Source organism: Fomitiporia mediterranea (assembly GCF_000271605.1).
Source record: "Fomitiporia mediterranea MF3/22 unplaced genomic scaffold FOMMEscaffold_3, whole genome shotgun sequence".
NCBI classification, from domain to species: Eukaryota; Fungi; Basidiomycota; class Agaricomycetes; order Hymenochaetales; family Hymenochaetaceae; genus Fomitiporia; species Fomitiporia mediterranea.
The window spans coordinates 1,507,436-1,527,172 of NW_006760388.1; the positions used below are offsets into that span (position 1 = coordinate 1,507,436).

General features: G+C 47.3%; 9 protein-coding genes across 9 annotated transcripts; 6 read left to right on the forward strand and 3 right to left on the reverse strand.

Annotated features, from left to right (window-relative positions):
• Nucleotides 1-1,799: 1,799 nt before the first annotated feature.
• Nucleotides 1,800-2,102, forward strand: FOMMEDRAFT_61119 (uncharacterized protein; the record flags this gene model as incomplete). The annotated part of the gene is made up of 1 exon (XM_007263686.1): nucleotides 1,800-2,102. A coding segment is annotated over one exon (303 nt), but the record flags the coding sequence as incomplete, so codon positions are not given.
• A 455-nt stretch (nucleotides 2,103-2,557) lies between these two features.
• Nucleotides 2,558-3,041, reverse strand: FOMMEDRAFT_79127 (uncharacterized protein; the record flags this gene model as incomplete). Its single annotated transcript, XM_007263687.1, has 2 exons — nucleotides 2,558-2,820; nucleotides 2,879-3,041. Coding segments are annotated over 2 exons (426 nt in total), but the record flags the coding sequence as incomplete, so codon positions are not given.
• A 698-nt stretch (nucleotides 3,042-3,739) lies between these two features.
• On the forward strand, nucleotides 3,740-4,104 carry FOMMEDRAFT_132084 (uncharacterized protein; the record flags this gene model as incomplete). The annotated part of the gene is made up of 3 exons (XM_007263688.1): nucleotides 3,740-3,775; nucleotides 3,830-3,898; nucleotides 3,970-4,104. The coding sequence occupies 3 exons, from the start codon at nucleotides 3,740-3,742 to the stop codon at nucleotides 4,102-4,104; spliced, it is 240 nt and encodes a 79-aa protein (XP_007263750.1).
• Nucleotides 4,105-4,273: 169 nt separating this feature from the next.
• Nucleotides 4,274-5,090, forward strand: FOMMEDRAFT_152933 (uncharacterized protein; the record flags this gene model as incomplete). The annotated part of the gene is made up of 5 exons (XM_007263689.1): nucleotides 4,274-4,330; nucleotides 4,387-4,594; nucleotides 4,652-4,740; nucleotides 4,793-4,926; nucleotides 4,991-5,090. The coding sequence occupies 5 exons, from the start codon at nucleotides 4,274-4,276 to the stop codon at nucleotides 5,088-5,090; spliced, it is 588 nt and encodes a 195-aa protein (XP_007263751.1).
• A 361-nt stretch (nucleotides 5,091-5,451) lies between these two features.
• Nucleotides 5,452-6,154, forward strand: FOMMEDRAFT_165984 (UPF0057-domain-containing protein). Its single transcript, XM_007263690.1, has 5 exons — nucleotides 5,452-5,537; nucleotides 5,594-5,676; nucleotides 5,736-5,760; nucleotides 5,816-5,882; nucleotides 5,942-6,154. The coding sequence occupies exons 1-5, from the start codon at nucleotides 5,502-5,504 to the stop codon at nucleotides 6,022-6,024; spliced, it is 294 nt and encodes a 97-aa protein (XP_007263752.1). The 5' UTR covers nucleotides 5,452-5,501; the 3' UTR covers nucleotides 6,025-6,154.
• Nucleotides 6,155-6,169: 15 nt separating this feature from the next.
• On the reverse strand, nucleotides 6,170-8,011 carry FOMMEDRAFT_103735 (uncharacterized protein; the record flags this gene model as incomplete). The annotated part of the gene is made up of 6 exons (XM_007263691.1): nucleotides 7,804-8,011; nucleotides 7,673-7,750; nucleotides 7,529-7,606; nucleotides 7,019-7,460; nucleotides 6,372-6,957; nucleotides 6,170-6,320 (listed from the first exon to the last, which is right to left on the reverse strand). The coding sequence occupies exons 1-6, from the start codon at nucleotides 7,915-7,917 to the stop codon at nucleotides 6,170-6,172; spliced, it is 1,449 nt and encodes a 482-aa protein (XP_007263753.1). The 5' UTR covers nucleotides 7,918-8,011.
• A 3,805-nt stretch (nucleotides 8,012-11,816) lies between these two features.
• On the forward strand, nucleotides 11,817-12,953 carry FOMMEDRAFT_17882 (winged helix DNA-binding domain-containing protein). Its single transcript, XM_007263692.1, has 3 exons — nucleotides 11,817-11,966; nucleotides 12,027-12,378; nucleotides 12,434-12,953. The coding sequence occupies exons 1-2, from the start codon at nucleotides 11,850-11,852 to the stop codon at nucleotides 12,354-12,356; spliced, it is 447 nt and encodes a 148-aa protein (XP_007263754.1). The 5' UTR covers nucleotides 11,817-11,849; the 3' UTR covers nucleotides 12,357-12,378; nucleotides 12,434-12,953.
• A 953-nt stretch (nucleotides 12,954-13,906) lies between these two features.
• On the forward strand, nucleotides 13,907-15,595 carry FOMMEDRAFT_77964 (uncharacterized protein; the record flags this gene model as incomplete). Its single annotated transcript, XM_007263693.1, has 9 exons — nucleotides 13,907-14,074; nucleotides 14,129-14,191; nucleotides 14,252-14,366; nucleotides 14,414-14,627; nucleotides 14,678-14,760; nucleotides 14,817-14,993; nucleotides 15,063-15,192; nucleotides 15,323-15,422; nucleotides 15,506-15,595. 9 exons carry the CDS (start codon nucleotides 13,907-13,909, stop codon nucleotides 15,593-15,595), a joined length of 1,140 nt encoding a protein of 379 aa, XP_007263755.1.
• A 1,265-nt stretch (nucleotides 15,596-16,860) lies between these two features.
• On the reverse strand, nucleotides 16,861-19,087 carry FOMMEDRAFT_145088 (uncharacterized protein). The gene is made up of 14 exons (XM_007263694.1): nucleotides 19,037-19,087; nucleotides 18,932-18,970; nucleotides 18,777-18,878; nucleotides 18,601-18,718; nucleotides 18,475-18,536; nucleotides 18,381-18,419; nucleotides 18,207-18,325; nucleotides 18,053-18,062; nucleotides 17,924-18,012; nucleotides 17,674-17,787; nucleotides 17,560-17,616; nucleotides 17,429-17,500; nucleotides 17,025-17,342; nucleotides 16,861-16,953 (listed from the first exon to the last, which is right to left on the reverse strand). The coding sequence occupies exons 3-14, from the start codon at nucleotides 18,874-18,876 to the stop codon at nucleotides 16,876-16,878; spliced, it is 1,176 nt and encodes a 391-aa protein (XP_007263756.1). The 5' UTR covers nucleotides 18,877-18,878; nucleotides 18,932-18,970; nucleotides 19,037-19,087; the 3' UTR covers nucleotides 16,861-16,875.
• Between the last annotated feature and the right edge of the window lie 650 nt (nucleotides 19,088-19,737).

The following is a 19,737-nucleotide window of genomic DNA, read 5'->3' on the forward strand; positions in this document are numbered from 1 at the left end:
GGGAACGTGAGGAAGCGCTTAATCGTCAAGCCGAGGAGCTCCGTCAACGAGACATTCAACATCGAAAGCGTGAGGCTGAGCTTTCTGCGAGGAGCGGTGAGACGATTGATAGCGAGTTGGTTGAGCAGCAGAGACGCCTCATCGACGAAGAGCGACGTGAACTCCGTGAGTTACTCGAAGCCCAGCGCGAGTCTCAAGAGAAGGCACTCCGAGAACTGCGCGAGGAGCTGGCTGCAGCTCAACGGGCTCGTGAAGAGGAGTTTGCTGAGCAGAAGCAAGTGCTCGAGGCGCAGCGCCAGCGAGAAGCGGAACTGCGACAGCAGAAGGAGCGTGAGCTCGCTGCGAAGGAGGAAGAGCTCAACCTGCATCGACGCGAGATGGCGGAACGCTTGCGACTGCGTGAAGAGAGAGAGATCGCCGAGCAAACTCGACAGCTTGAGCTTCAGAAGAGGAAGGAAGCAGAGCTGGAGGAACAGCAGCGAATTCTGGAGGCCCAGAGGCAGACTGAGCTTGAGGCGCAACGAAGGAAGGAAGACGGTCTTAGGCGGAAGGTCGATGAACTGAAGCGTCTCAAGAGTGAGATCGCGGAAGCTCAGAGGAAGAAGGAGGAACAAGAACGTGAAGAGGCTTTGCGGAAATTGGAAGAGGATCGCGCTGCTGAGCAGCGTAGGAAGGAGGAAGAACTACGTGCCCAAGAGGATGAACTTAAGCGCCAAGAATGGTCCATTCGTCAACGAGAGGAAGCACTTGCACGTCGCCGGAAGGAAGAGGAATTGCGTGAGAAGGAGGAGGCTCTTGAGCGACAGCGGAAGGAGCTGCAGCAGCGGGAAGAGGACCTTGCGCGACGAGAGGAAGAAGAGGAACGGCGCAGGCGTGAAGATCGTGCGCGTAAGGAGAAGGAGCAGACTTTACGCCGTCAGCAGGAGGAGGAGGACAAGAGGCGCCTTGAATCCCACATGTCAAAGAAATTTGAACAGGATAGAGCGCGAGAAGAGGAGGAACGGATGGCTCGTCAACGTCAGGCGAGGGAAAAGGAAGATAGGGAGAGAGAAAGGAGGGAGATGGAAGCTGTAAGGGAGAGGGAGCGACTCCTACAAAGAGAATGGAAAGAAGAAAGTCGGATGGGAGAGGAAGAAAGTCGACTTCTTGCTGAGGAATTACGAGACCAACAAGAACTGCTCCGTTTCTATGAGCAGCGGAAGCAGCAAGCAGATGCACGAAGACGAGAACCTCGAGGCTCTTCGAGTTCCTTCTCGTCATCAATTCCGAATGCATCTGCATCGTTTTCTGCAGCTTCGAGTGCTTCCCACGCTGGACGTGCGATGTCGAGTGCTAGCAGTATTCACTCAAACCTAAGTCAGCGGTCATCTGCGAGCTCCGCATCCTCCGCTGCATCAGACTTTTCCAAGGCATCTACTGCCAGCTCTGCAAGTTCAGCTTGGTCATCAAGTACGCGCCCGACGACTGCAAGCACTGGCAGTTCGGCAAGTCAACGGACGGCTACGGGTGACTCTTATAAACCTGCGGCCGGTGCCTGGAAACCGACAAATACTGGTGGCGCGGCTGGTCCGTCTCCGTCTGCTAGTGGTGGCGCTGGTTCCTTCACAAGTAGCTCTCCTCTCTCCGAAGCCGAATGGCGTCGTCGGCAAGAGGAGAATGCGCGCAAACAACAGGAACAGTTCCGGAAGGATTCTTTGCGACAGGAGCAGGAACGCGCTGCACAGGCTGCGGCTGCCGCCGTGTCTTCTGCAACTGGGCGTGAACAGGTGCAGCGAGCTTGGGCAATATATGAAAGTGCATGGGTTTCATTGAAAGATCGCTCAGAGTTGACTTTCCGTTCGATACCTTGGCCAGTTTTAAGGCAGCCGTCTTTGCCAGAAGACCTTACCACGAACGCAATTGGCGCCTTCGTCCTCTCTCCTGTTCACTCAACTGATAAGAGTACGCGTGATCGGCTGAAGGAGCAACTCTTGCGGTGGCATCCCGATCGTTTTGAAAGCAAGTGGCTGTCAAAGGTGCATGCGGAAGGGAAAGAGGCCGTACGTCAAGCCGCTGGGCATGTCGTGCGCGGTCTGAATGAACTCATGGCGCGCGAGAACAGTGATCCGTTCCGTTGATTGACCAAGCTCGGACTTATCATTTATTGGAAGAATATGGTTTATTTTGTATGTTGACGGAAGCATCATTTATTTCTGGATGTGAACTAAAGTATGTAGCATTACTTATTGTATGTTATCCCATCTCCACACTACCTTGCATGTGTTGTATAATTATTTCATGGAAACAGCTGTCTTTGTTATGAATATCATGGTTTCAATTGGAGATTGTTTTCACTACTTGTATTCCCTGTGTCCGTTGCAGTCCACTTGGAAGCCTTGGGCGAAGCATGCTAAGTTAGTGTGTGTATTAGTCAGATTGACAATGTCCCGGACCTTGAGGGAAGGTGTTTACCCCTGTTGAGAGTGAGCAATGATAAACTATATAGTATACAACAGATTTCTTTGAGAATTTACATCAGAATTCCAGTGAATGATATTGTGAATGATATTGTCCTCACTCAAAGCTTCAAAATAAGAGCAAACAATGCCGCCTCGACCGCCAAGACAACAAGAGAAACAGCCAACACGATCCATCCAGCAGTAATAAATGGACGGCCAAATATTCGTTTTCCAGTTTGGCCTACGGTCTTTATGATTGGTATCCCATCGTAAGGCGAGTTTCCTATGCGGTAGTGATCCGAGAAATCATGTCTACTGTGACGGGAGCGGAGATAGGAAAGGATGAACAGCATGCCAGCGAGAATTGTATACAGCAGTCCAACTTCCCGTAAGATGTCAGCCAGGTACTGTGGAGCTGAAAGGGGATTAAGTCCACCCACTACGATAGAACCGCCTATCAAAGAGCTTAAGCACCGTAATGGCGTAACCCAAGTTTCCGAGCGCTGTTCGAGCATACGCGCCGTTAAACGTCCTCTGACGCGCTCTTATTTCGACAAGTTCGTTAACATCGTCGGGGGTAAATGAATCCGCACGATGACCTCTTTTTCAAATTTGATACGGGGCTAATCTATGAATGTGGACGACTTTGAGAGCGAGGTGACCCACCTGTAACGATGAGAGTGTCTCTTATTCCTTGAGATCAGAGTATTCGAGTCGTCAAGTACATCACGATCCTTGCGAACAGCGTTTGCATGCTTTACATCACTCATATCAACAAGCAGTTGCTGCAGGGGAGGATGCACAGAGAGCAAGGTTCTAACGGCTGATCCTGAATGGCACGTGGTTGAGCTCTTCCATTGCTGAGAGCCCGAAACGGTCTCTCAAGTCTTCCATCATGGTATCAATCCGTCTCTAGCACCAATCTACATTTGCCACCAAACTGCGGCTGTATGTCTCTTAAAGTGTCGTATGTTTAAGCTAGGTCAATGCCTGTAAAATTTCGCTGTTGCAACGTGGTCGAGTCTGCATCAGGAGATACGGATGAAACTTGGACACGTTCTGCCGCCCGCGGCTTCGTAAGCTTGTTGTGTGTCTTCCCCAATTTGAGGGGATTCCAATACACGAATACACTACTGAAGCAGTTATCCAGGAAGATTCGGCTGAGCAGAAGGCGAATTTACCAAAACTACAGACAACACAAGTTAGTAGGCAGTAGGCAGTGTGTACGAGCATACAAATACGATGGATGTCGCGCTTTCAATGACCGTTGATGCTCCTCACAAAGTACTAGGAATAACAGAATGAATTCTCAACGGCAGGTATTTATGTCTGAGAAGGCATGTATGTTGCTGATTATTCTAAACCTTTTACTGACCTTTTTCTTCTACTAGTTACTTGCAGAAATCAGGCAATATTGGACCTCGCACTCTTGGCGCCTGACGTGTAAAGGTACCATCGGAGTGAGTAACGTGTTAATTTTCGCCTTAGATTGGCTGGACCTAGTGTTGAAACCGATTTGCCTCCCACCCAGCTTGTTGCATTTGAAATCTTCTCGTTTGGTAGCATAGCAGGGCGGTACGAACGGGTTGCTCAAGTTTCGCCTGTTCTTTCCGTGCTTGGGTTTCTCCTCATTTACGCCGAATCAGTTTGTCTCTTATGGCATTAGCCTTACCATCTTACCGGGCAGTCTTAGCCTTGACGGCCGTTTTGACCTCATGTTCCCTTTACCTAGTTTATATAGAATATAAGAATGGTGCCCAATGTTCTACAGAGCTATTGTCCCTTGCAAAGCTCTGCTTTCCATGTTGCAAGATTGCCTTGCGAAGACAGCGACCATGTCGACCACTAGGCGTATCGTTGCCTGTGCCAACTGTCGCTCAGCAAGGAGAAAAGTCTGTATTATCCGCTCAAAGTCTTACTATCCTCAGTTAATAGTTTGTTGTCTTAGTGCACAGGACCAGCAGTTGACATGTCGTGTGGTACTTGTCTTGAAAGGGACGTGCCCTGCAAAGGATCTGTGCCTACAGGCCAAAAGAAAAGGAACACGAACGAATACCAAACAAAGTATGAAGATAAGGCAATCCAGGTTCCAGATCCCCCGACGACGAACGATCCAATTCATTCAAAAGACAAGTACAGCAATGCTATACCTGCTTGTAAGTAACAATGAATTAGCATATATTCTCTTGTTATGTATGACTCTGGCACAACAGATGACGAGCAAGATTTATCTCTAACCAACGGTCCAATCTTAAACCAGCATAAAGTATCTGGAGAGTTTCACTATAATAGTCACTCTGACGTTTGTGTCCTTTCTGTACTCCTCACATCATCCTTCTAATATTACTGATTAGAAAGGGCGTGCTGTCCTTCAAGGGTCTGTTGCAGAACGAACTGGAGCATTCGAGTCCTGGCCAGCTCAACATGATCATCCGTTCATTGCCCACAACCTCCCACGTTACCAGGCTACTCAAGAGGACTATCGAGGGTATATTCTAATTCTAGTTTCTTTCAAAGCAGACTTACGCAATGACCATCATACGTATGTTCAGTGATTTTGTTCAGGGTTCTTCTACCGGCACGTTCACTACGAACTTCGAAGTTTCGCCCATGTTCAATTTTCTGGGAAACGACTACACTCGCCAACAGTGAATTCTCCCATTTAATCAGTGCAAGTTAGGCTGCATTATGTACGAGTTAAGTTGTTCACGGCTCGTATGGAGAGATGTTCAACCAGCGCTGCATGTTCTAGCAAGGAAGTACTTGCATTGCAGCCAGAATTACTAGACAGAAATTCCGTATTATTGTGTGTAAACTTGTAGTACGATGATGATTCCAATGTAATACTTATAGAAGAGAAATATACTGTAAATGTGATCTCAGTGCGAATTGGGGCGGTCTGAAGCCATAATGCTCGTATGACGTACTGTGCTAAATCTAATTTAATCACGCTCCCACGCTTCTTCACAAGGACGTCATGACCTGCGGTGGTCGTGCTGCGCGGCTCATACTCATACTCCTGCTACCACCTACGCACTGTTCTCTCGATTGACTTCACGTACAATGCCAGTCAGAGGAAGCGACGTTCTTCTTATCATCGTGTGTTCTTTCTTTTTTGCGAAGGTCGGATCGCAGTACACTGAGATACCTAACAGGTGGCCATTATCTTCCCACCTGCTGCTGCAGCTTTCATAGCAGGATGCAGCTGTGACTTGCTCATCAACATTCTTTTGACCCTGTGCGTATCACATCTCTTTCAATGAATGTTTCATTGACGGATATTTGACATTTATAAAGCCTTGGGTACATTCCTGGTCATATCGTGAGCTCTATCTTTCGCTTAAGTTGCATTCTGGTACCTGACACGTTCTTTATAGCACGCATTCTGGCTCATCTATAAGAAGATGAAAGCCGAGGAGATGTATGGAATCGGAGGATACCGCTGTATGCATCTTCATTCATTACTCATAAGCCACCTCTTTAAACGAGTCTTGTCCTCTCAGATGTTGGCAACGGCGGCTTTGAACCAATGTACCCTGTTCAGCCTGCCGGTCAAGCGCCTCAAAGTTATGGTGCTGTCCACTAGGCATGGATGTAACTCTGAAGGAAGATAACGGACTGAGTTTCTTGTGATTTGTTTTGTCCTCTATTCGAACAATTTTGGTCATGTACTCTAGTGTCTGGACGGATATATAAGTGTGATATTTGTGATTGGCCAAGCTTCTACAACATCACGGAATTCTGAAAATTACTAGTCCAGCTCTGTCAATTTCAACGTCTTTCTTGACCTGTTTGCTGTCTTTGCTGCATATTGCAGCAATCAATAATAGTGCCAGTGCATTGCGTACAGCGTCCTTTCTTCCTTGTTCGGTTGCAACGGTGCTTGTGTCTTTAATCTCGCCCATCTCCTCGCTTTCAACGTCTCTGTTGGACTCAAGACGTACACGTTCCCAATCAACGCATAAGCCAATGTATTCATTCAGTATGTCTAGTGCACCACGGAATCGCGGACCTCCTTCATTGCTCACACCCGTAGGAGTAGTATCGGATTCCGGTTCCGGAGAAGGTAACTCATCGCCCAAGGCGTGCAATTGCCCTAGTGTGAGCGTGTCCCAGGCTATGAGTGGCGCGCCTGCCCGAGCTGGGAGGACAAGCGCAGGGCATCCGTTGAGTAATGTGTATCGCAATGCACTTTCACCAGGGCGGGCAGAAGTCGTCCACATCCCTGCACGGTGAGGTGCAATCGCGAGAACAAGTACGACTAATCGTCTCGGACGAGGAGGGGCTTGGACTGGTGCCAATGCTGGCTCGGGAGATGGAGAACGCGAGTTTGAGCGTGATCGCGGAAGATATTTGGACAGCGACGGAATATGCAGACGATCTTTCAGCGATTGTTCCGACGGTGTTGACTGGTCGGTTTGATATTGCACAGATGAGTCAGGCTCTGAAGGAGGTGCTTCACACAGGAAGATTGCTGATTCACTTTCGTGCAACAGCATAGTCCCAATTTTGTAGTCACCTGTTACGGTAACATATTAGGCTGGAAGTTTATTGATAAAACAAACAAGATGCCTTTATACCTTCTAGGAACGGTCCGTGGCAGAATACCACATCAGGCTTCATATAACGCGGTATAATCGGCCTCCTTCCACTTGCAAACAGGTATGGATTGAACCAACCCTTCTCTGTTGCGAGGTAGTCTTTCACATCTGCAAACAAACCCGCACCAGGATCACCTTCATGCACTGAGCTCCTGAAGAACCCAAGCTGCGCATCTTCAAGCGTATGTTTATACTTGAGTGTGACAAGTAGTTGCTTCAGTCCTGTTGTTTGCAATTGAGAGGAAGGGGCTGGGATGATATGTTTGATAGTGTGCTCAATGAGAAGGTCGTTTGCAAGTTTAGTGGAAGCGGAGAAGCCGACGTTGAGGGTGATGTCTACGAGAAGGCTAGTTCCGACTGTGTCGACGACAATATCGGAAACGGGACCCATCACGGGTGCGGCGACAGCAGCGACTCCGCCCTATATTAAGATGAAAGAGTGGTTTGTTAGTTTCATTTTTGGAACGGCGGGGACGGGGAAATACTTACTGTTCCTGCTATAACCGCGTGGACTACTAGATCTCGGAAGCGGATGCAGGGAAGAAAGACTGGACTCGAGTCTCCCCACTATTAGATTGAGTTATCGGGGGGCTGAATTTTCTAGATAAAACAATTGGTGTAACCACAACGTACTGGAGACAGACAGACAACAGAAGTCCCTGCTGCCCGAAGGCTCTCGTATGAAGACATTACGATCCTTCCTGTCATAGACTTCAAAAACGTCAACAAAAATTCTCTGTACTCTATTCATTGTGGATACTCACGCCAACGAGCTTCCTTACGATCCACGGGGCTTTCTTCTCCGTCTCGGCATTCTGTTGATCCGTGTTCGAGACCGAGGATGGATCAATTGGACCAAGGGGAGACGCCTCTGTCATCTTGCTGAATTTTAGTTAACCGTAACAGGAGATTTACTTTGACGTGGCGGCAAGTCAAAGAGATCAGTAGCGATAGACACGATAATCTGTACAGTTACGACGGCTATAAAAAGATCGTCGCGTTATGGTTCGGATGGTTGAAAAAGCTGCTTGGTGGATGCGTGGAATATGGAATGAGTACCGAGCCATAGCACAAAACACATCTAGTCATCTTTTGCTAACGATAGATTTGACCACGGACATGCAGTGGCCGTTCAATTTTGGATCCCAGATTAAACCTGTACAGGATGTACCGCTTTGTGCGGGCGCCTTGAATATTTGACAAAGGATAATAATCACAAACAAACGCAGTCGTCGAACCAAATTTGGCTAACAAGGATGATTCCATGCGTGTGATGAGTGATGGGGGCTGAAGGAATTAAAGGGACCTCTGAGAAGCAAAGGAGTAACAGACCAGTTGTGCTGTTGTTCAGATACATGCTCTGGTATTGGAATTTCCACCTGCCGTATATAGGAGGCAGTGCGATCTTGTGAGTGCACAGTGGTCCATTTAGGGTGGTTCCTCTCCGCATTGGGCATGTAAAGGTTTATAACCTGGCGGGTCTGGGTGATACTTGCATCTCGCACTCCTCCTCGCCCAACACCTCCCCTCCCTGCCCTCTCTCCCTTTCCGTATCCACTACCTCCTCATCTCTCAGCCCGCCTCTCAGAGGCGGTCATATTGTATCTGCTCGTCTTTGGTGACTAGGGAGGCTCAGGTATGGCCGTGTCGTCGTCGTCATCGACCGTTCCGGCCGCGAATCAGCCTGTCTTGTCTTACGCAGACCGCGCACGGCGGGCGGGCGCGTCGACAGCATCGCAGGCCACTCCGCGTCCGCGTGCGACAGGACCGAATGGAAAGACACGCTCGGGCGACGAGTCAACGTCGCCAGCGTCATCGAGCCGAAACTTAACTCCAAATTCGTCGGCAGCACTCACACTTCCCGGTTCTCCACCTCCATCTTCCTCACAGACCAGCGCCGAGGACCAACAACAAGCTTTTCCGCCCATGCCTAAGAGTCCTTCCAAGACACCAAATGTGTGGACGGCTCGTAAAGAAAAATTGGCCCGTGCAGCTGCGCAACAGTCGCAACAACAGCGTGGACACGCAAGCGCTTCCGGTTCTGTTGTTGACAATGTTCCGCAACAAATTTCGACTGCTGTCTCTCGTGCACCAATCAACGGTGCCAGCCCTTCTCAAGGCACGGAGGACATATCAAATGAAGCTTTTGATCCATTTGTCGTTCGAATTCCGCCTCGTGGACATGCGCTTCCAAGCGTGACTTCAACGACCCACTCACCACCCGGTTTGGATGACGCTGAGAATTGGCCAGAAATGGGAAAAGCTATGCTATCTGCCTCGACTTCAGTGTCCGGTTCAGTGGCTGAGACGGACAAGAAGGACGGTCCGACAAGAAAAGGTGAGAGTTGGTTTATTCTGTTAACTGTGACATTTTAGCTTTTCCCTTAAGCCCGTTTACTGGACGTCCAAACTGTCCTTTACGGCAAGCAATTCTCTCATATCCTTAATGTGTTTCCATTATTTCTTTGACTTGCCTTGCTGACGCATCCTATTGTCAGGCGAAAAGCCAAAATGGATTCAGATTCCCCCGGCTGAGTTACAAGCTGCCCATGATGCCTTCGCAGCACAATCGGCCGCTAATTCGCGCGCTCAGTCTCGACATCGTCGAAGTAACCAGGCAAAATCACGTTCGAGGCAACAGTCTGAGGCCCGAGGGTCTCAAGGTACCAACCGGAGCCAAAACCAAGTTCAGAATTACCCGGCGAGTCTGAGCAACGGGTCTAGCAGTGGATCGAGACCTGGCGAGGTTTCTACGACTCAGTCGCGAGCTGAGTCGACAACGCATTCCCGGACAACCTCTGTCCATTCCAGCCCGCGCTTCCCTAACCGCGGACGGCGGTTGCCAGAAGAGCATTCTTATGCAGTTAATACAACTACAAATATAAATGCGGGTCCTAGTACGACCAATGCAAAGAAGCTTCCGAATGGAGTTCCTGTCCCGGAGGAGCCGTCAGCTACATCCCAGTCCCCAGAGGACCAGAACGTTCCACTAGAACGACGTAGCTATCAAGACAGTAGCGTTGCTTTCGCAGCTCCAAGACCTCTTTCTAATCCGCACTCTCAGGTGCACACACCATATTCGCACTCACCTGTTTATTATCCCCCACCACCGTATTCAGGAGGACCACAGGTTTATGGTTACAGTCCATTTCCTCCTAGCAGTGGTTATGCTCCTCCACCAGCTCCAAGCCCTGGAGTTGGCAACGCAGCTATGCAACAGCAAGGATTCATGGGCTATGCACCATATGGTGTTCCTCAGCATCATCCTCCTGGCCAACCTCCATTCCCTTACATATATCATCCCGTTCCCTTCCAATATTACAGCGCGCCTATGGCTGATCAGCAGCAAGAGTCACAGTCGCAACAGCAGCATGAGGATGCGCGACAACATGACAATGATGCCTCGCACGTTTCGCCTGTCTTGCCGCCTTCGTCCATGAAGACGCGGCCACCGCCACCTGGGAAAAGTGGACCATTATCTGGTTATCGAGCAATAGCGCCAGTACCAGTGAGTCCGCTGCTTGACTCATCAGCTCCCCGGCAGAGCTTTTGTGAGGTCTTGGAAGGAAATGGAGAGATGGTCTTCGGAAGTATTGGTCAGCCAGGGGGATTGAAGAGTCCATCTCCGGCGCCAGCTGTACGTCATACTAGCGGTGAGAAGCAAGGTAGTAAAAAGGCGCCAACAGCATTTGCAGTAGGGTTTGACGGTCCTGCAACGATTCGTGTCAAGCGTTCGGCTTCAGGGACTGATAGAACAGATGAACTTGCAGAAGCAATCAAGATTATCGATCTCACCGACAAGGGCTCAAAGTGGGAATTTGGGACAAGCCAACAGGCAGAGTCAGAAGAGTCTTTTAACAGAGGCGACGACCAGGAGCATAGTTCAGTCGAGCGGACCCAGAGCGTTGAGCAGCAAGCGGATCCGCTTATTCTCCAGCCACAACCACATCATATGCTTCAGTACCCCCCATCGAACGTGCCCCAGACATTCCAAGTAAGCGGATACAATATGGCTCCGCAAGTGCATTTGCATGCGCCAGGAATTTCAATGCCGTCACAGAGTCCGCAGAGCAACGTCCAACCTCTGCCATCTCATGTCCCAACACTTGCCCCTATGCCGTTCAATCCCGGCTTTGTTTCACCGCTGGCACTTGGTTCACCTGGTCCAGGTCCACAATCAAGTGGTCCCGCTGCGGCACCGATGTCAGGTATGCCCGGTGGAGACGAATGGGAAGTGCGCGACTTTGGTTACGGATTTGGTCCGTCGAGCGGGAATGGATATATGCCTGAACGACTACGAGAGGAACGATACGAACGAGATAGCTACAGAGATCCCCGAGATAACTACCGAGAGGCGCGTGATTTCGGCGGGCACGGTGGTGGAAGCAGCTTTGTCCCTAGCAGGATGAGACGAAGTTCGACAACGGGTGGATATGGGTCCAATTACTACGAAGGCGGTAGAGGTGGCTTCGGGGGTCGTCGTGGACGAGGGCAGAATGGGTTTGGGAGAGGGTTCCCCAGGGGTGGGTTTGGTGGAAGAGGAGGTCATGGGAACTACCAGAGACATCACCAATCGCTCAGCGTCTCGACAGGTCCATTCCAGCAACAAACAAGTATGCATCAGCAACACCAGCAAATTTCACCGGATATCGCTAATCCAAACGGCTATTTCATCTCACCAACGACTGTTACTTCACAATACATACCATCGCCTTACGGACAGTTCAATCCGGTATTCCCGCCTCAAGCGCAAGTCCAGCATCCTCAATCTCAAATACCGCCCCAACCTCATCAGGCCCCTCCAGTTCCGATGCCTGTGACCACACTATCGTTTCCTCTGGACTTAACTAGTCAATATTTACTTGGTCAACTCGAATACTATTTCAGTGTGCAGAATCTTGCTTCGGATGTCTACCTGAGGAAGCAGGTGGGTACCTCGCTAATCAAATTTCGAATTCCAGAGCCTGACGTGTATAACAAATTCCAGATGGATTCAAAAGGGTGGATACCCATCGATTTGATAGCTTCCTTCAACCGTGTGCGGCAGTTAACACCAGATCGACATTTAGTAAAGGAGGTACTTAGTATCTCTTCTTTGGTCGAAGTCCGTGGCGATCATGTGAGATTAAGCAATCACCAATGGGCCAATTTTGTTCTGCCTAGTGCAGCTACCAGTACAGTGGAAGATGACGGAATCGATGTTTACCAGCCGACTTTGGCCGAGGAAGGTGAAAAAGAGACTGAAGAGACCGAGGAAGACGACGTGGTTTTTATCCTTGGAAGTGAACAAAGTCGTCCTTGGACCGGTACAAACTAGATATTGAACGGTGTTTGTAATGGTAAGTGGATTCGTATCCAATCATAAATGCAGCTGTCAATTTATTTCACCTACAGGTATGCCTGAGGCTTCATGCCGTACGAGGTTTTGACGAACGCCAATTCGAAGTAGCACGACAAGAAAAACCCGCCTATGCCTAAACGAGACGAGACGAGCTGCGGGACCATTTATATCGTTTTTCTCAACCTCCCTGTCATTCATGATCTGTTTCTTTGTTCTTTCTTGTCACACCGAAAGTCTTTCTTTGTCTACTCATAACTTTATATCAATTTGCACATACGATTTCTTGTTCGCACACCTCTGGTGCACTCTCTTCCGCATCTAGTTTCTCCTTTCTTCTCTTTCTGTTTTTAATTCGTTGCTTTGATATCTTTGTTCATGTTTCTGATATGTGCCTTGCAATTTCCAGTGTTCTCTCCCTGTTTCGGTTTGATATTTCTTTGTGTAATGTGTTTCTGTCTGGGCTTATTACGCTAATGTCTGACGAGTTTTATTGAGTTTCTTCTGCCTTTATCCTCCTTTCTTCTTCGTTTTGCTTCCCTCTTTGATCCAAGCTTATATCCAGTGAACACTTTCCTCCCACATACTTGCGTATTTGGCAAGTATACGTCGTTTGTTCTCGTACTCTTTGATCGTAGGAGAACCATTTACAATGGTTTGCCTCTAGTTGTCTTTCCGTGCCAGTGTCGTATACACGAAAGCGTATCTATCGTGCATGTATATAGATACTTTGTGTATTATGAGTTGTTGGCAATATATGTACATGGCAGATTTACAATAAGAGCATATGCTTTTATTGTCACCGCCATTGTGTGTTGACTCCATTTGTTTGGGTGAAATGTAATCTGTGATATGTTTTGGTACGTAGTATGTGCTCCAGAGTGTAACAAGGACGTTTGACTACTGCGTATATAAGTTTGCTCAATGACTCTCCATCTGACCATCTGTGACTTAGATTTTGGCTGGTGAATGCTTTCCCTCGCCACGTTCATCTGTACCACATCTGACCTTCTTCACAATATCCCAGTCCTGTGTAGTATCCGACTTGTTATGGTGGCTCCCATGTATCCATCGTAGTATGAGGGACTATGGATTATTTGGATTGAATGCTTCCGTTCTAATCTTCGCCCCAGAATTTTGGAGAAGCAGAGAAGCAAGTGGTATCTCCATATGTAGTAAGGAAATGTGTACTTACATAATTGATCTGCATATACTTTTACGTTTATGGAAAAGAAATCCAGGCTCGGGAGGTTCTTGTAGTTCGAACCACGCCCATATTTCTGCGAATTCTGTCTAGATTACTTCCAGCTTACCTTCGTGAACCCCTTTTGGATGATGAATTACCGATAGACATACCCTCGGAACGGCTTACCGTGCAATACCTCACTTGACTAGGTGACACATGGCTAATCTAATATTCTCTGTGTGGATCCGGCGACGCTTGGTTAATAACGTGTTGCTTCTACTCCTTCCGTCCCTTCTGCCCTCTTGTTATCTTACTTTGCAGGTGTTCTTCACTTGTGACGATAATGTTCAGCCTACCTGCGTCCGTCGTACTCGATGCTTTTCTGTGCGCTTGTGCCATCTTCGTCGGCGGATACCTGCTTTCGACCAGACTTAATACTTTGAAGAAAAAGGACTCGACAATTCTGACAGGAGGATTACCCGATCCGGATCCCCTGCATGACTTTGACTTAGTGTGCTTTTTTTCCATCTACAATGTATCTGGCTCCGCTCATGTATCTGAACAGGAAACAGCGACTACACGAAATCATTTGTACGTAAATAAGACAGTACGATGGCCATATTATCAAGTACGTATCGGCACTCTCTCAATCTTGCATGACTAACAATATACACCAATGTGGATACAGACTATGTCACACCAGCCAATGCACATCAATGACTGGATTGAGATTGACAAGGACCTTAAGTGGTACATCGAGCAGAAGACACGAGTAATCAACGAACAGGGTACTCTTACCTCAGGTTTAGGATCCATTTGACTCTAATTCATTTGATATTTCTATTGAAAGGAAAACATGTAATTGATTCTCTACCAGAGAATGATGCCGCTTGTGGCGAGCTGCTGGAGATCCTCGTCGACTACCTGCCTAAGCGCTATCCCACGCTCTTTGAGAAACTCGCGTCAAAAAGTGGACAGGTCGGGATATGGAATAAGGTGACCGATGATAAGTTCGAAAAGACAAACGGTTTGGAAGGCGTAGACGCTTTAAAGATCTGTTCAAGGTAAGAGTGTCAGAAGAGGGTGAAGAAAGAGTACTAAGAATTGTGTGTAGACTTGTCGAAGATGACTTTTTAATGGCTCGCGAACGCGAAGATGGGCATGTGTACTTTGTTGGAGGCCTTGTTGCATTTCCTGGTTCGTACTGCCTCCATTTATCCATTTCTTTCTTTCTTACTATGCGGCTGTCCTAGGGTTTTATCTCCTTTCCAAAAAGATCAATAAATCTCTTCATGATGCTCATGCGCCAGTCCCTTACTTTAACCAGAAGCTACTCGTTAGCGTCGAGCGAACACTCAAGCGCTTCGCACCGAACGAGCCGTTTGAAAGGACAAGTTGGGAGATCGTTGATGATCGGGACTTATTCTTCCGTGAGCTATAACAGTGATTTATAGTTGCTGGCCTGTGGCTCACGACGTTGTTTTTCAAACCGAGAACAGACAATATCGCAACGCTTGAAGGTGGCGATGCGAAACTTCCAGACAAATTACATCCAAAGGACTTGTTCTTCCGTGTCGATCACCAGACCTTCCGGAAGCTGCCACGCACGAAAGGCATAATTTTTGGCGTGTAAGCCTCTATCTATCCATTTTCCACGGATCTATTCTAGACAATCATCCTTCTCTAACTATTATATATTCCGCATTTACCGTGAACTTTTGAAGTGACCTCGCTGACGATCCTGATTTTGACATGACAGGCATCCAATCATGAAGCGGTTGGAAGACTTCGCAGATAGTCCGCTCGTCCCTGCCTTGCTCGCAAAGATACACGAGGAGGGTGACAGGACTCTTATGGACGTAAGTTAGAAATCACGACCTCCCCTTAATGTTTTCCTAGGACCTCTTCATTGTTTTAACTGGATTTTCAATTTACATAACAGTACAAGCTCGCACCTCTTTATCAAGATCGCATGCTACCTTATTTACGTGAGCTCACTGCTCGGCAAATGGAGAAGGGCCTCATCCGGTGAGTTTGCCCCTTCTACCATTCATACTCCATACTCCTTTCGAAATATCTCCTTCGCTACGCCAGCATTTTTCTTCCTTGTCTTCCTGCAGACAAGTCATAAAACTGATTTGTTCGTTTTCACAACTCATCCACACTTTTGGTGATGTGGTGATGTGGTGATACAGCGGTGACGAAGAGGTCTCACGTTTCCGCGAACTTATCGATACTTCTGCCGGTCAGCGATATCCGAGTACGCAGACTTCATTGTGTGGACCAACGGAGTCGGAGCTCGCCATCTTAACTGAGTTCAAGGCTAAGGAAGAGAAGAGCCAGTCGTGAGGTGACATTATTGCACTTCTGGATATGTTGGACAGGAAGTCTGGTTTGTAATGACATGACTTAACATGTCTGAGTTTGAGGTCCCACAGATTTCCTATGTATATAGAGACAGCACATGGAAGGTGTCGAACTTTATTATGCCCGATACTTAACCAGCATTGCAATATATGTCGTGAATATTCATCATATGCTAGATATTTAAAAGCGTGTCCATTGGAAGCAATTGAGGAACCATCATAACGATATTGCGAGAATTCATGAAATTGCGCAGATGAAGCGAGGTAAGAGATGATATTAATGCCTTGAATAGAAGAGAATGAGAACCAGATCCGAGAGCAGTTCATAGAAAGCGACGAGTTGAATAAGTATAAAGGAATCGATGCAATGTATGCATGTCTAGTCCAGGATGAAATTGGCGTGATATACACTTGCGAAGAAAGTAGGAAGCAGTTGGGAAAGTCGGAATAGAATAAGTTAGGGTGGGAGAGCCATAATCCACGAGTTCTAATGGAATTCCAATGGAACCAGCATTCCAATGATGTTGTCAAGTTGTAAGAAAATCAGCGGCAAGATATTGTCTGTCTTGAGCCTATCAGCAAGTACAGTAGACTATCACAGCTGCGCTCTAGTCCGTGGAAAGGTTCGACCTGTTGGTTCTGAGCCCGCATACAGTCTCGAAGGTAAGCGAGAGCCACTAGTAACACGGATCCGAGATCGTAGTGTAGCCCATTCCTCAAGGACCTTGGTAAACCCTTTATCGGCAAGGTCATTACGTTCCGTTGAATCAGTATTTGTGCATGGTAGCAGAGAAAGCTGGCTATCAGGACCACAAAGTTCTTGAGGATGTACTTTGCCTTGGGTTTGGTAATATGGATGCGTGCGGTAATTTCTAGGCCAGTGCCACATTAGACTTCGACACGCAATCATCTGCATGGTGGAATCCTTCAAATTATTTTATGAAACTCACAAGTTCACTCGATCGCCTGCAACCTTCTCGGTATCATCGCAGTTCGACCCTGTTCGATGACTAAGAATCACTTTCTGCAGTATTATTAGTCTCTCGTTCACCGAGCGGTCCAATTGCGATATGAAAGTAGTCCCTGCTCCCTCACCTTAGCATATGAGATAAGAACAGAGAAGATCCAAAATAGGGCCCATATAGTCTGTTCAACAAGGAATCTCGGCAGAGATAGCATAAGTAATGATAACGCCCAGAACGGCGAAAGTCCCATCCAGTGTAGGACAGCTTTCGCGGCGCCGACGACTTTCAGCCAAGGGACATCCGCTGGACGGTCAGCGAAGTAGTAATGTTCTGCTGCTTCGTCTTTGATATCAGTCAGCGATTGATTTAGTCTACGGGTCGTGTTTGCCAGTCCTCTAATTTCAGTTCCGAGGTCAGAAATAGATTCAGACAACTCGTAGTGCTTGTTCTGTCAACGGGAAGTGAATACCATGAAAATCGAAAAGGAAGGGCAATTAGTATGAAACATATGGCGAACAGATCGTTATAGCTCACGTCTAAGAGCATGGCTTGACTATATGCTTTCGCTGTCGCTTCTTTGACAAAGATACCCAGAGCTTCAAACTCCTGCAATGTCATGACAATGAGCCAAATGACGTTCACATCAATAATGCATGAAGCGAAACCTGTCTCGCTACGGATAAATCATTCACGGCGCCCATTAGCTGCTCGATCGTAAATGCCTGCCATAAATCCAATGATGATTGGGAGATTCGATCATCCGAAAGTTGTAAACCTACCGCTGCTAAATCTAAATGATTCTGCCTTTCCTGCGCGGCATTGAAGACAACGTCAAGTTCTGTCGATAACGATTGCTCTAGGTGTATAACGGCTGACGCGAGCGTGGCCGCATGCTAGTGGTGTTTTAGAATCTGCTGTTATGTTGAAGGAACTGGATATCTGACCTCCTCTGCAATTTGACTAATCTCACCCCGTAACTTCCAAGAGTCAGCAAAGAAAGAGGACTAGTATAGCACACGAGTCGCTTACTTTTAGAGACGTTTCTTCGTTCGTCCTTTGCGTTGCAATGGCAATGTCCTCGAAGGTCGCATTTAACGTCTGAGGCAGTTTCATAAACACTACGTCGATAGTAAATCATTTCCAAGCTGCAGTACGCACCTGCAGTATTCTATTTAAGTAATCAGCGAAATTATCGCCATATCCCACTAGTGAAGACTTGACAGTATTCAAATCTGAGTATATGTTTTGCAACGCCTGATATAGGTGAGGTGAGTGTTTAATCAGCCGCTACAGATGTATAGACGCTCCTAACATTTAGGCGATCATCCCATTGCGCGAGATGGTTTTCTGTCTCAGATTCTTTCCTTGCGAAGAATTGGAGGAAACCGATAAGATCGCGAGTCATATTACGGTATATTTCTCGTGAAGGATCTTCAAATCAAGCCAGATCTACAGGATGACCAAGGAATTCATATAAATTACATACCAACGTTGAAGATTCCATTCAAAGTCTTGCATTTTTCCGCTGCGAGAGGTCTCCGGTGAATCAGGAATAAGAGCCTGTGAGTTGATACACGTACGAATGACAAGAATCCTATACACATCGAAGGCCCGTTGGAAGTTCTGATGCTGATCCAAAGCACTATATATGCATACAGTATGAATTTAACAGGATTATCAGCACGGTGAAAAGCGCTTCAACTCACATTATACAACGCCTAACAGATGCCTTGTCTGCTCCTTCTGCATCCGTGCCAAACGTCTCGCATTCCATAGGAGGCGGATAATCTCGTGCACGATCACAAAGTGTCAGGAGCATTGCCGCTATAAAGGTTCACATTAAGTCATGCCAGTTCTTCGCGCGAGAAGAGGAAACACAGACCTTCATCCCGGTCTTCTGTGGCGAGAGCATCTTTGGTACAACGTTGCAGTAGTGTTGAGACGCGATCTGAACAGTACGGATTACCGCCGTCTTCAAGCATTTCTGCTCGGCGTCAGACGTACGCTCGCTATAATGCGGGATGTTAAGATACAGACCAAGAGAGTTTGATAGTGAGAGCAATTCCGCCTTGGATTCTGGATTTACGGCATGCATGTTTTTAGTCCGAATGTGCATATTAGACTGAGTAGCGGAATGCGAACCCTCTGGAAACAGATTGAAAGCACTGATCCGGTTCCTGTCAACTTCATGCGATCCAAGCGAACCCGCCAAAGTCCTTTCCGACGGCATATACGCGTCGTTTCTTGCACAGACGCGTGCAGTGTAAAGTGTAGCCAGTAGAGCGAATATTTGAGGACCGAAGCTGATCATCATAGAGTTCCGAGTAGACCGGCGAGTACAAGCATCTATTCGGTCACTCTGTGCTAGCTCTAAGCGTTGAATAAATAAAATAAAGTTAAACAGAGGCGAGCAGAAGTAAATGGTGGCGTGTTCCAAGATTCAAGGAGCCAAGGAGTTTCGCGACGCGAGGAGGCAAAGTAATGACGTAATCAATATTTGCTAATTCTGGACGACATCCTTGAGTCTTGATAAGGTAAGGAAAGTATAAACTCGACATAGTGTGACGCGACAGACTAACCCAATTTGGATGCAAACGATGATGGCGAAATACGACACTCAGTATCCCAAAAATGCAAATTTGAGCTGCATAGATATATTCAGCTTAATCTAACCTACAAAAGTATGTTTTTGATTTTTTAAATATTGAGATTCGAGTGAGTTATTTCCAAAAAAAAAAAACTTTTTTTTTTTGGTACCAAATGTACAGAAATGCAATTTGGTGAAATTTTGAATTTTTTCCTGAAGATTTTTGCCACTTCGGTTAAATATCTATTATATAATT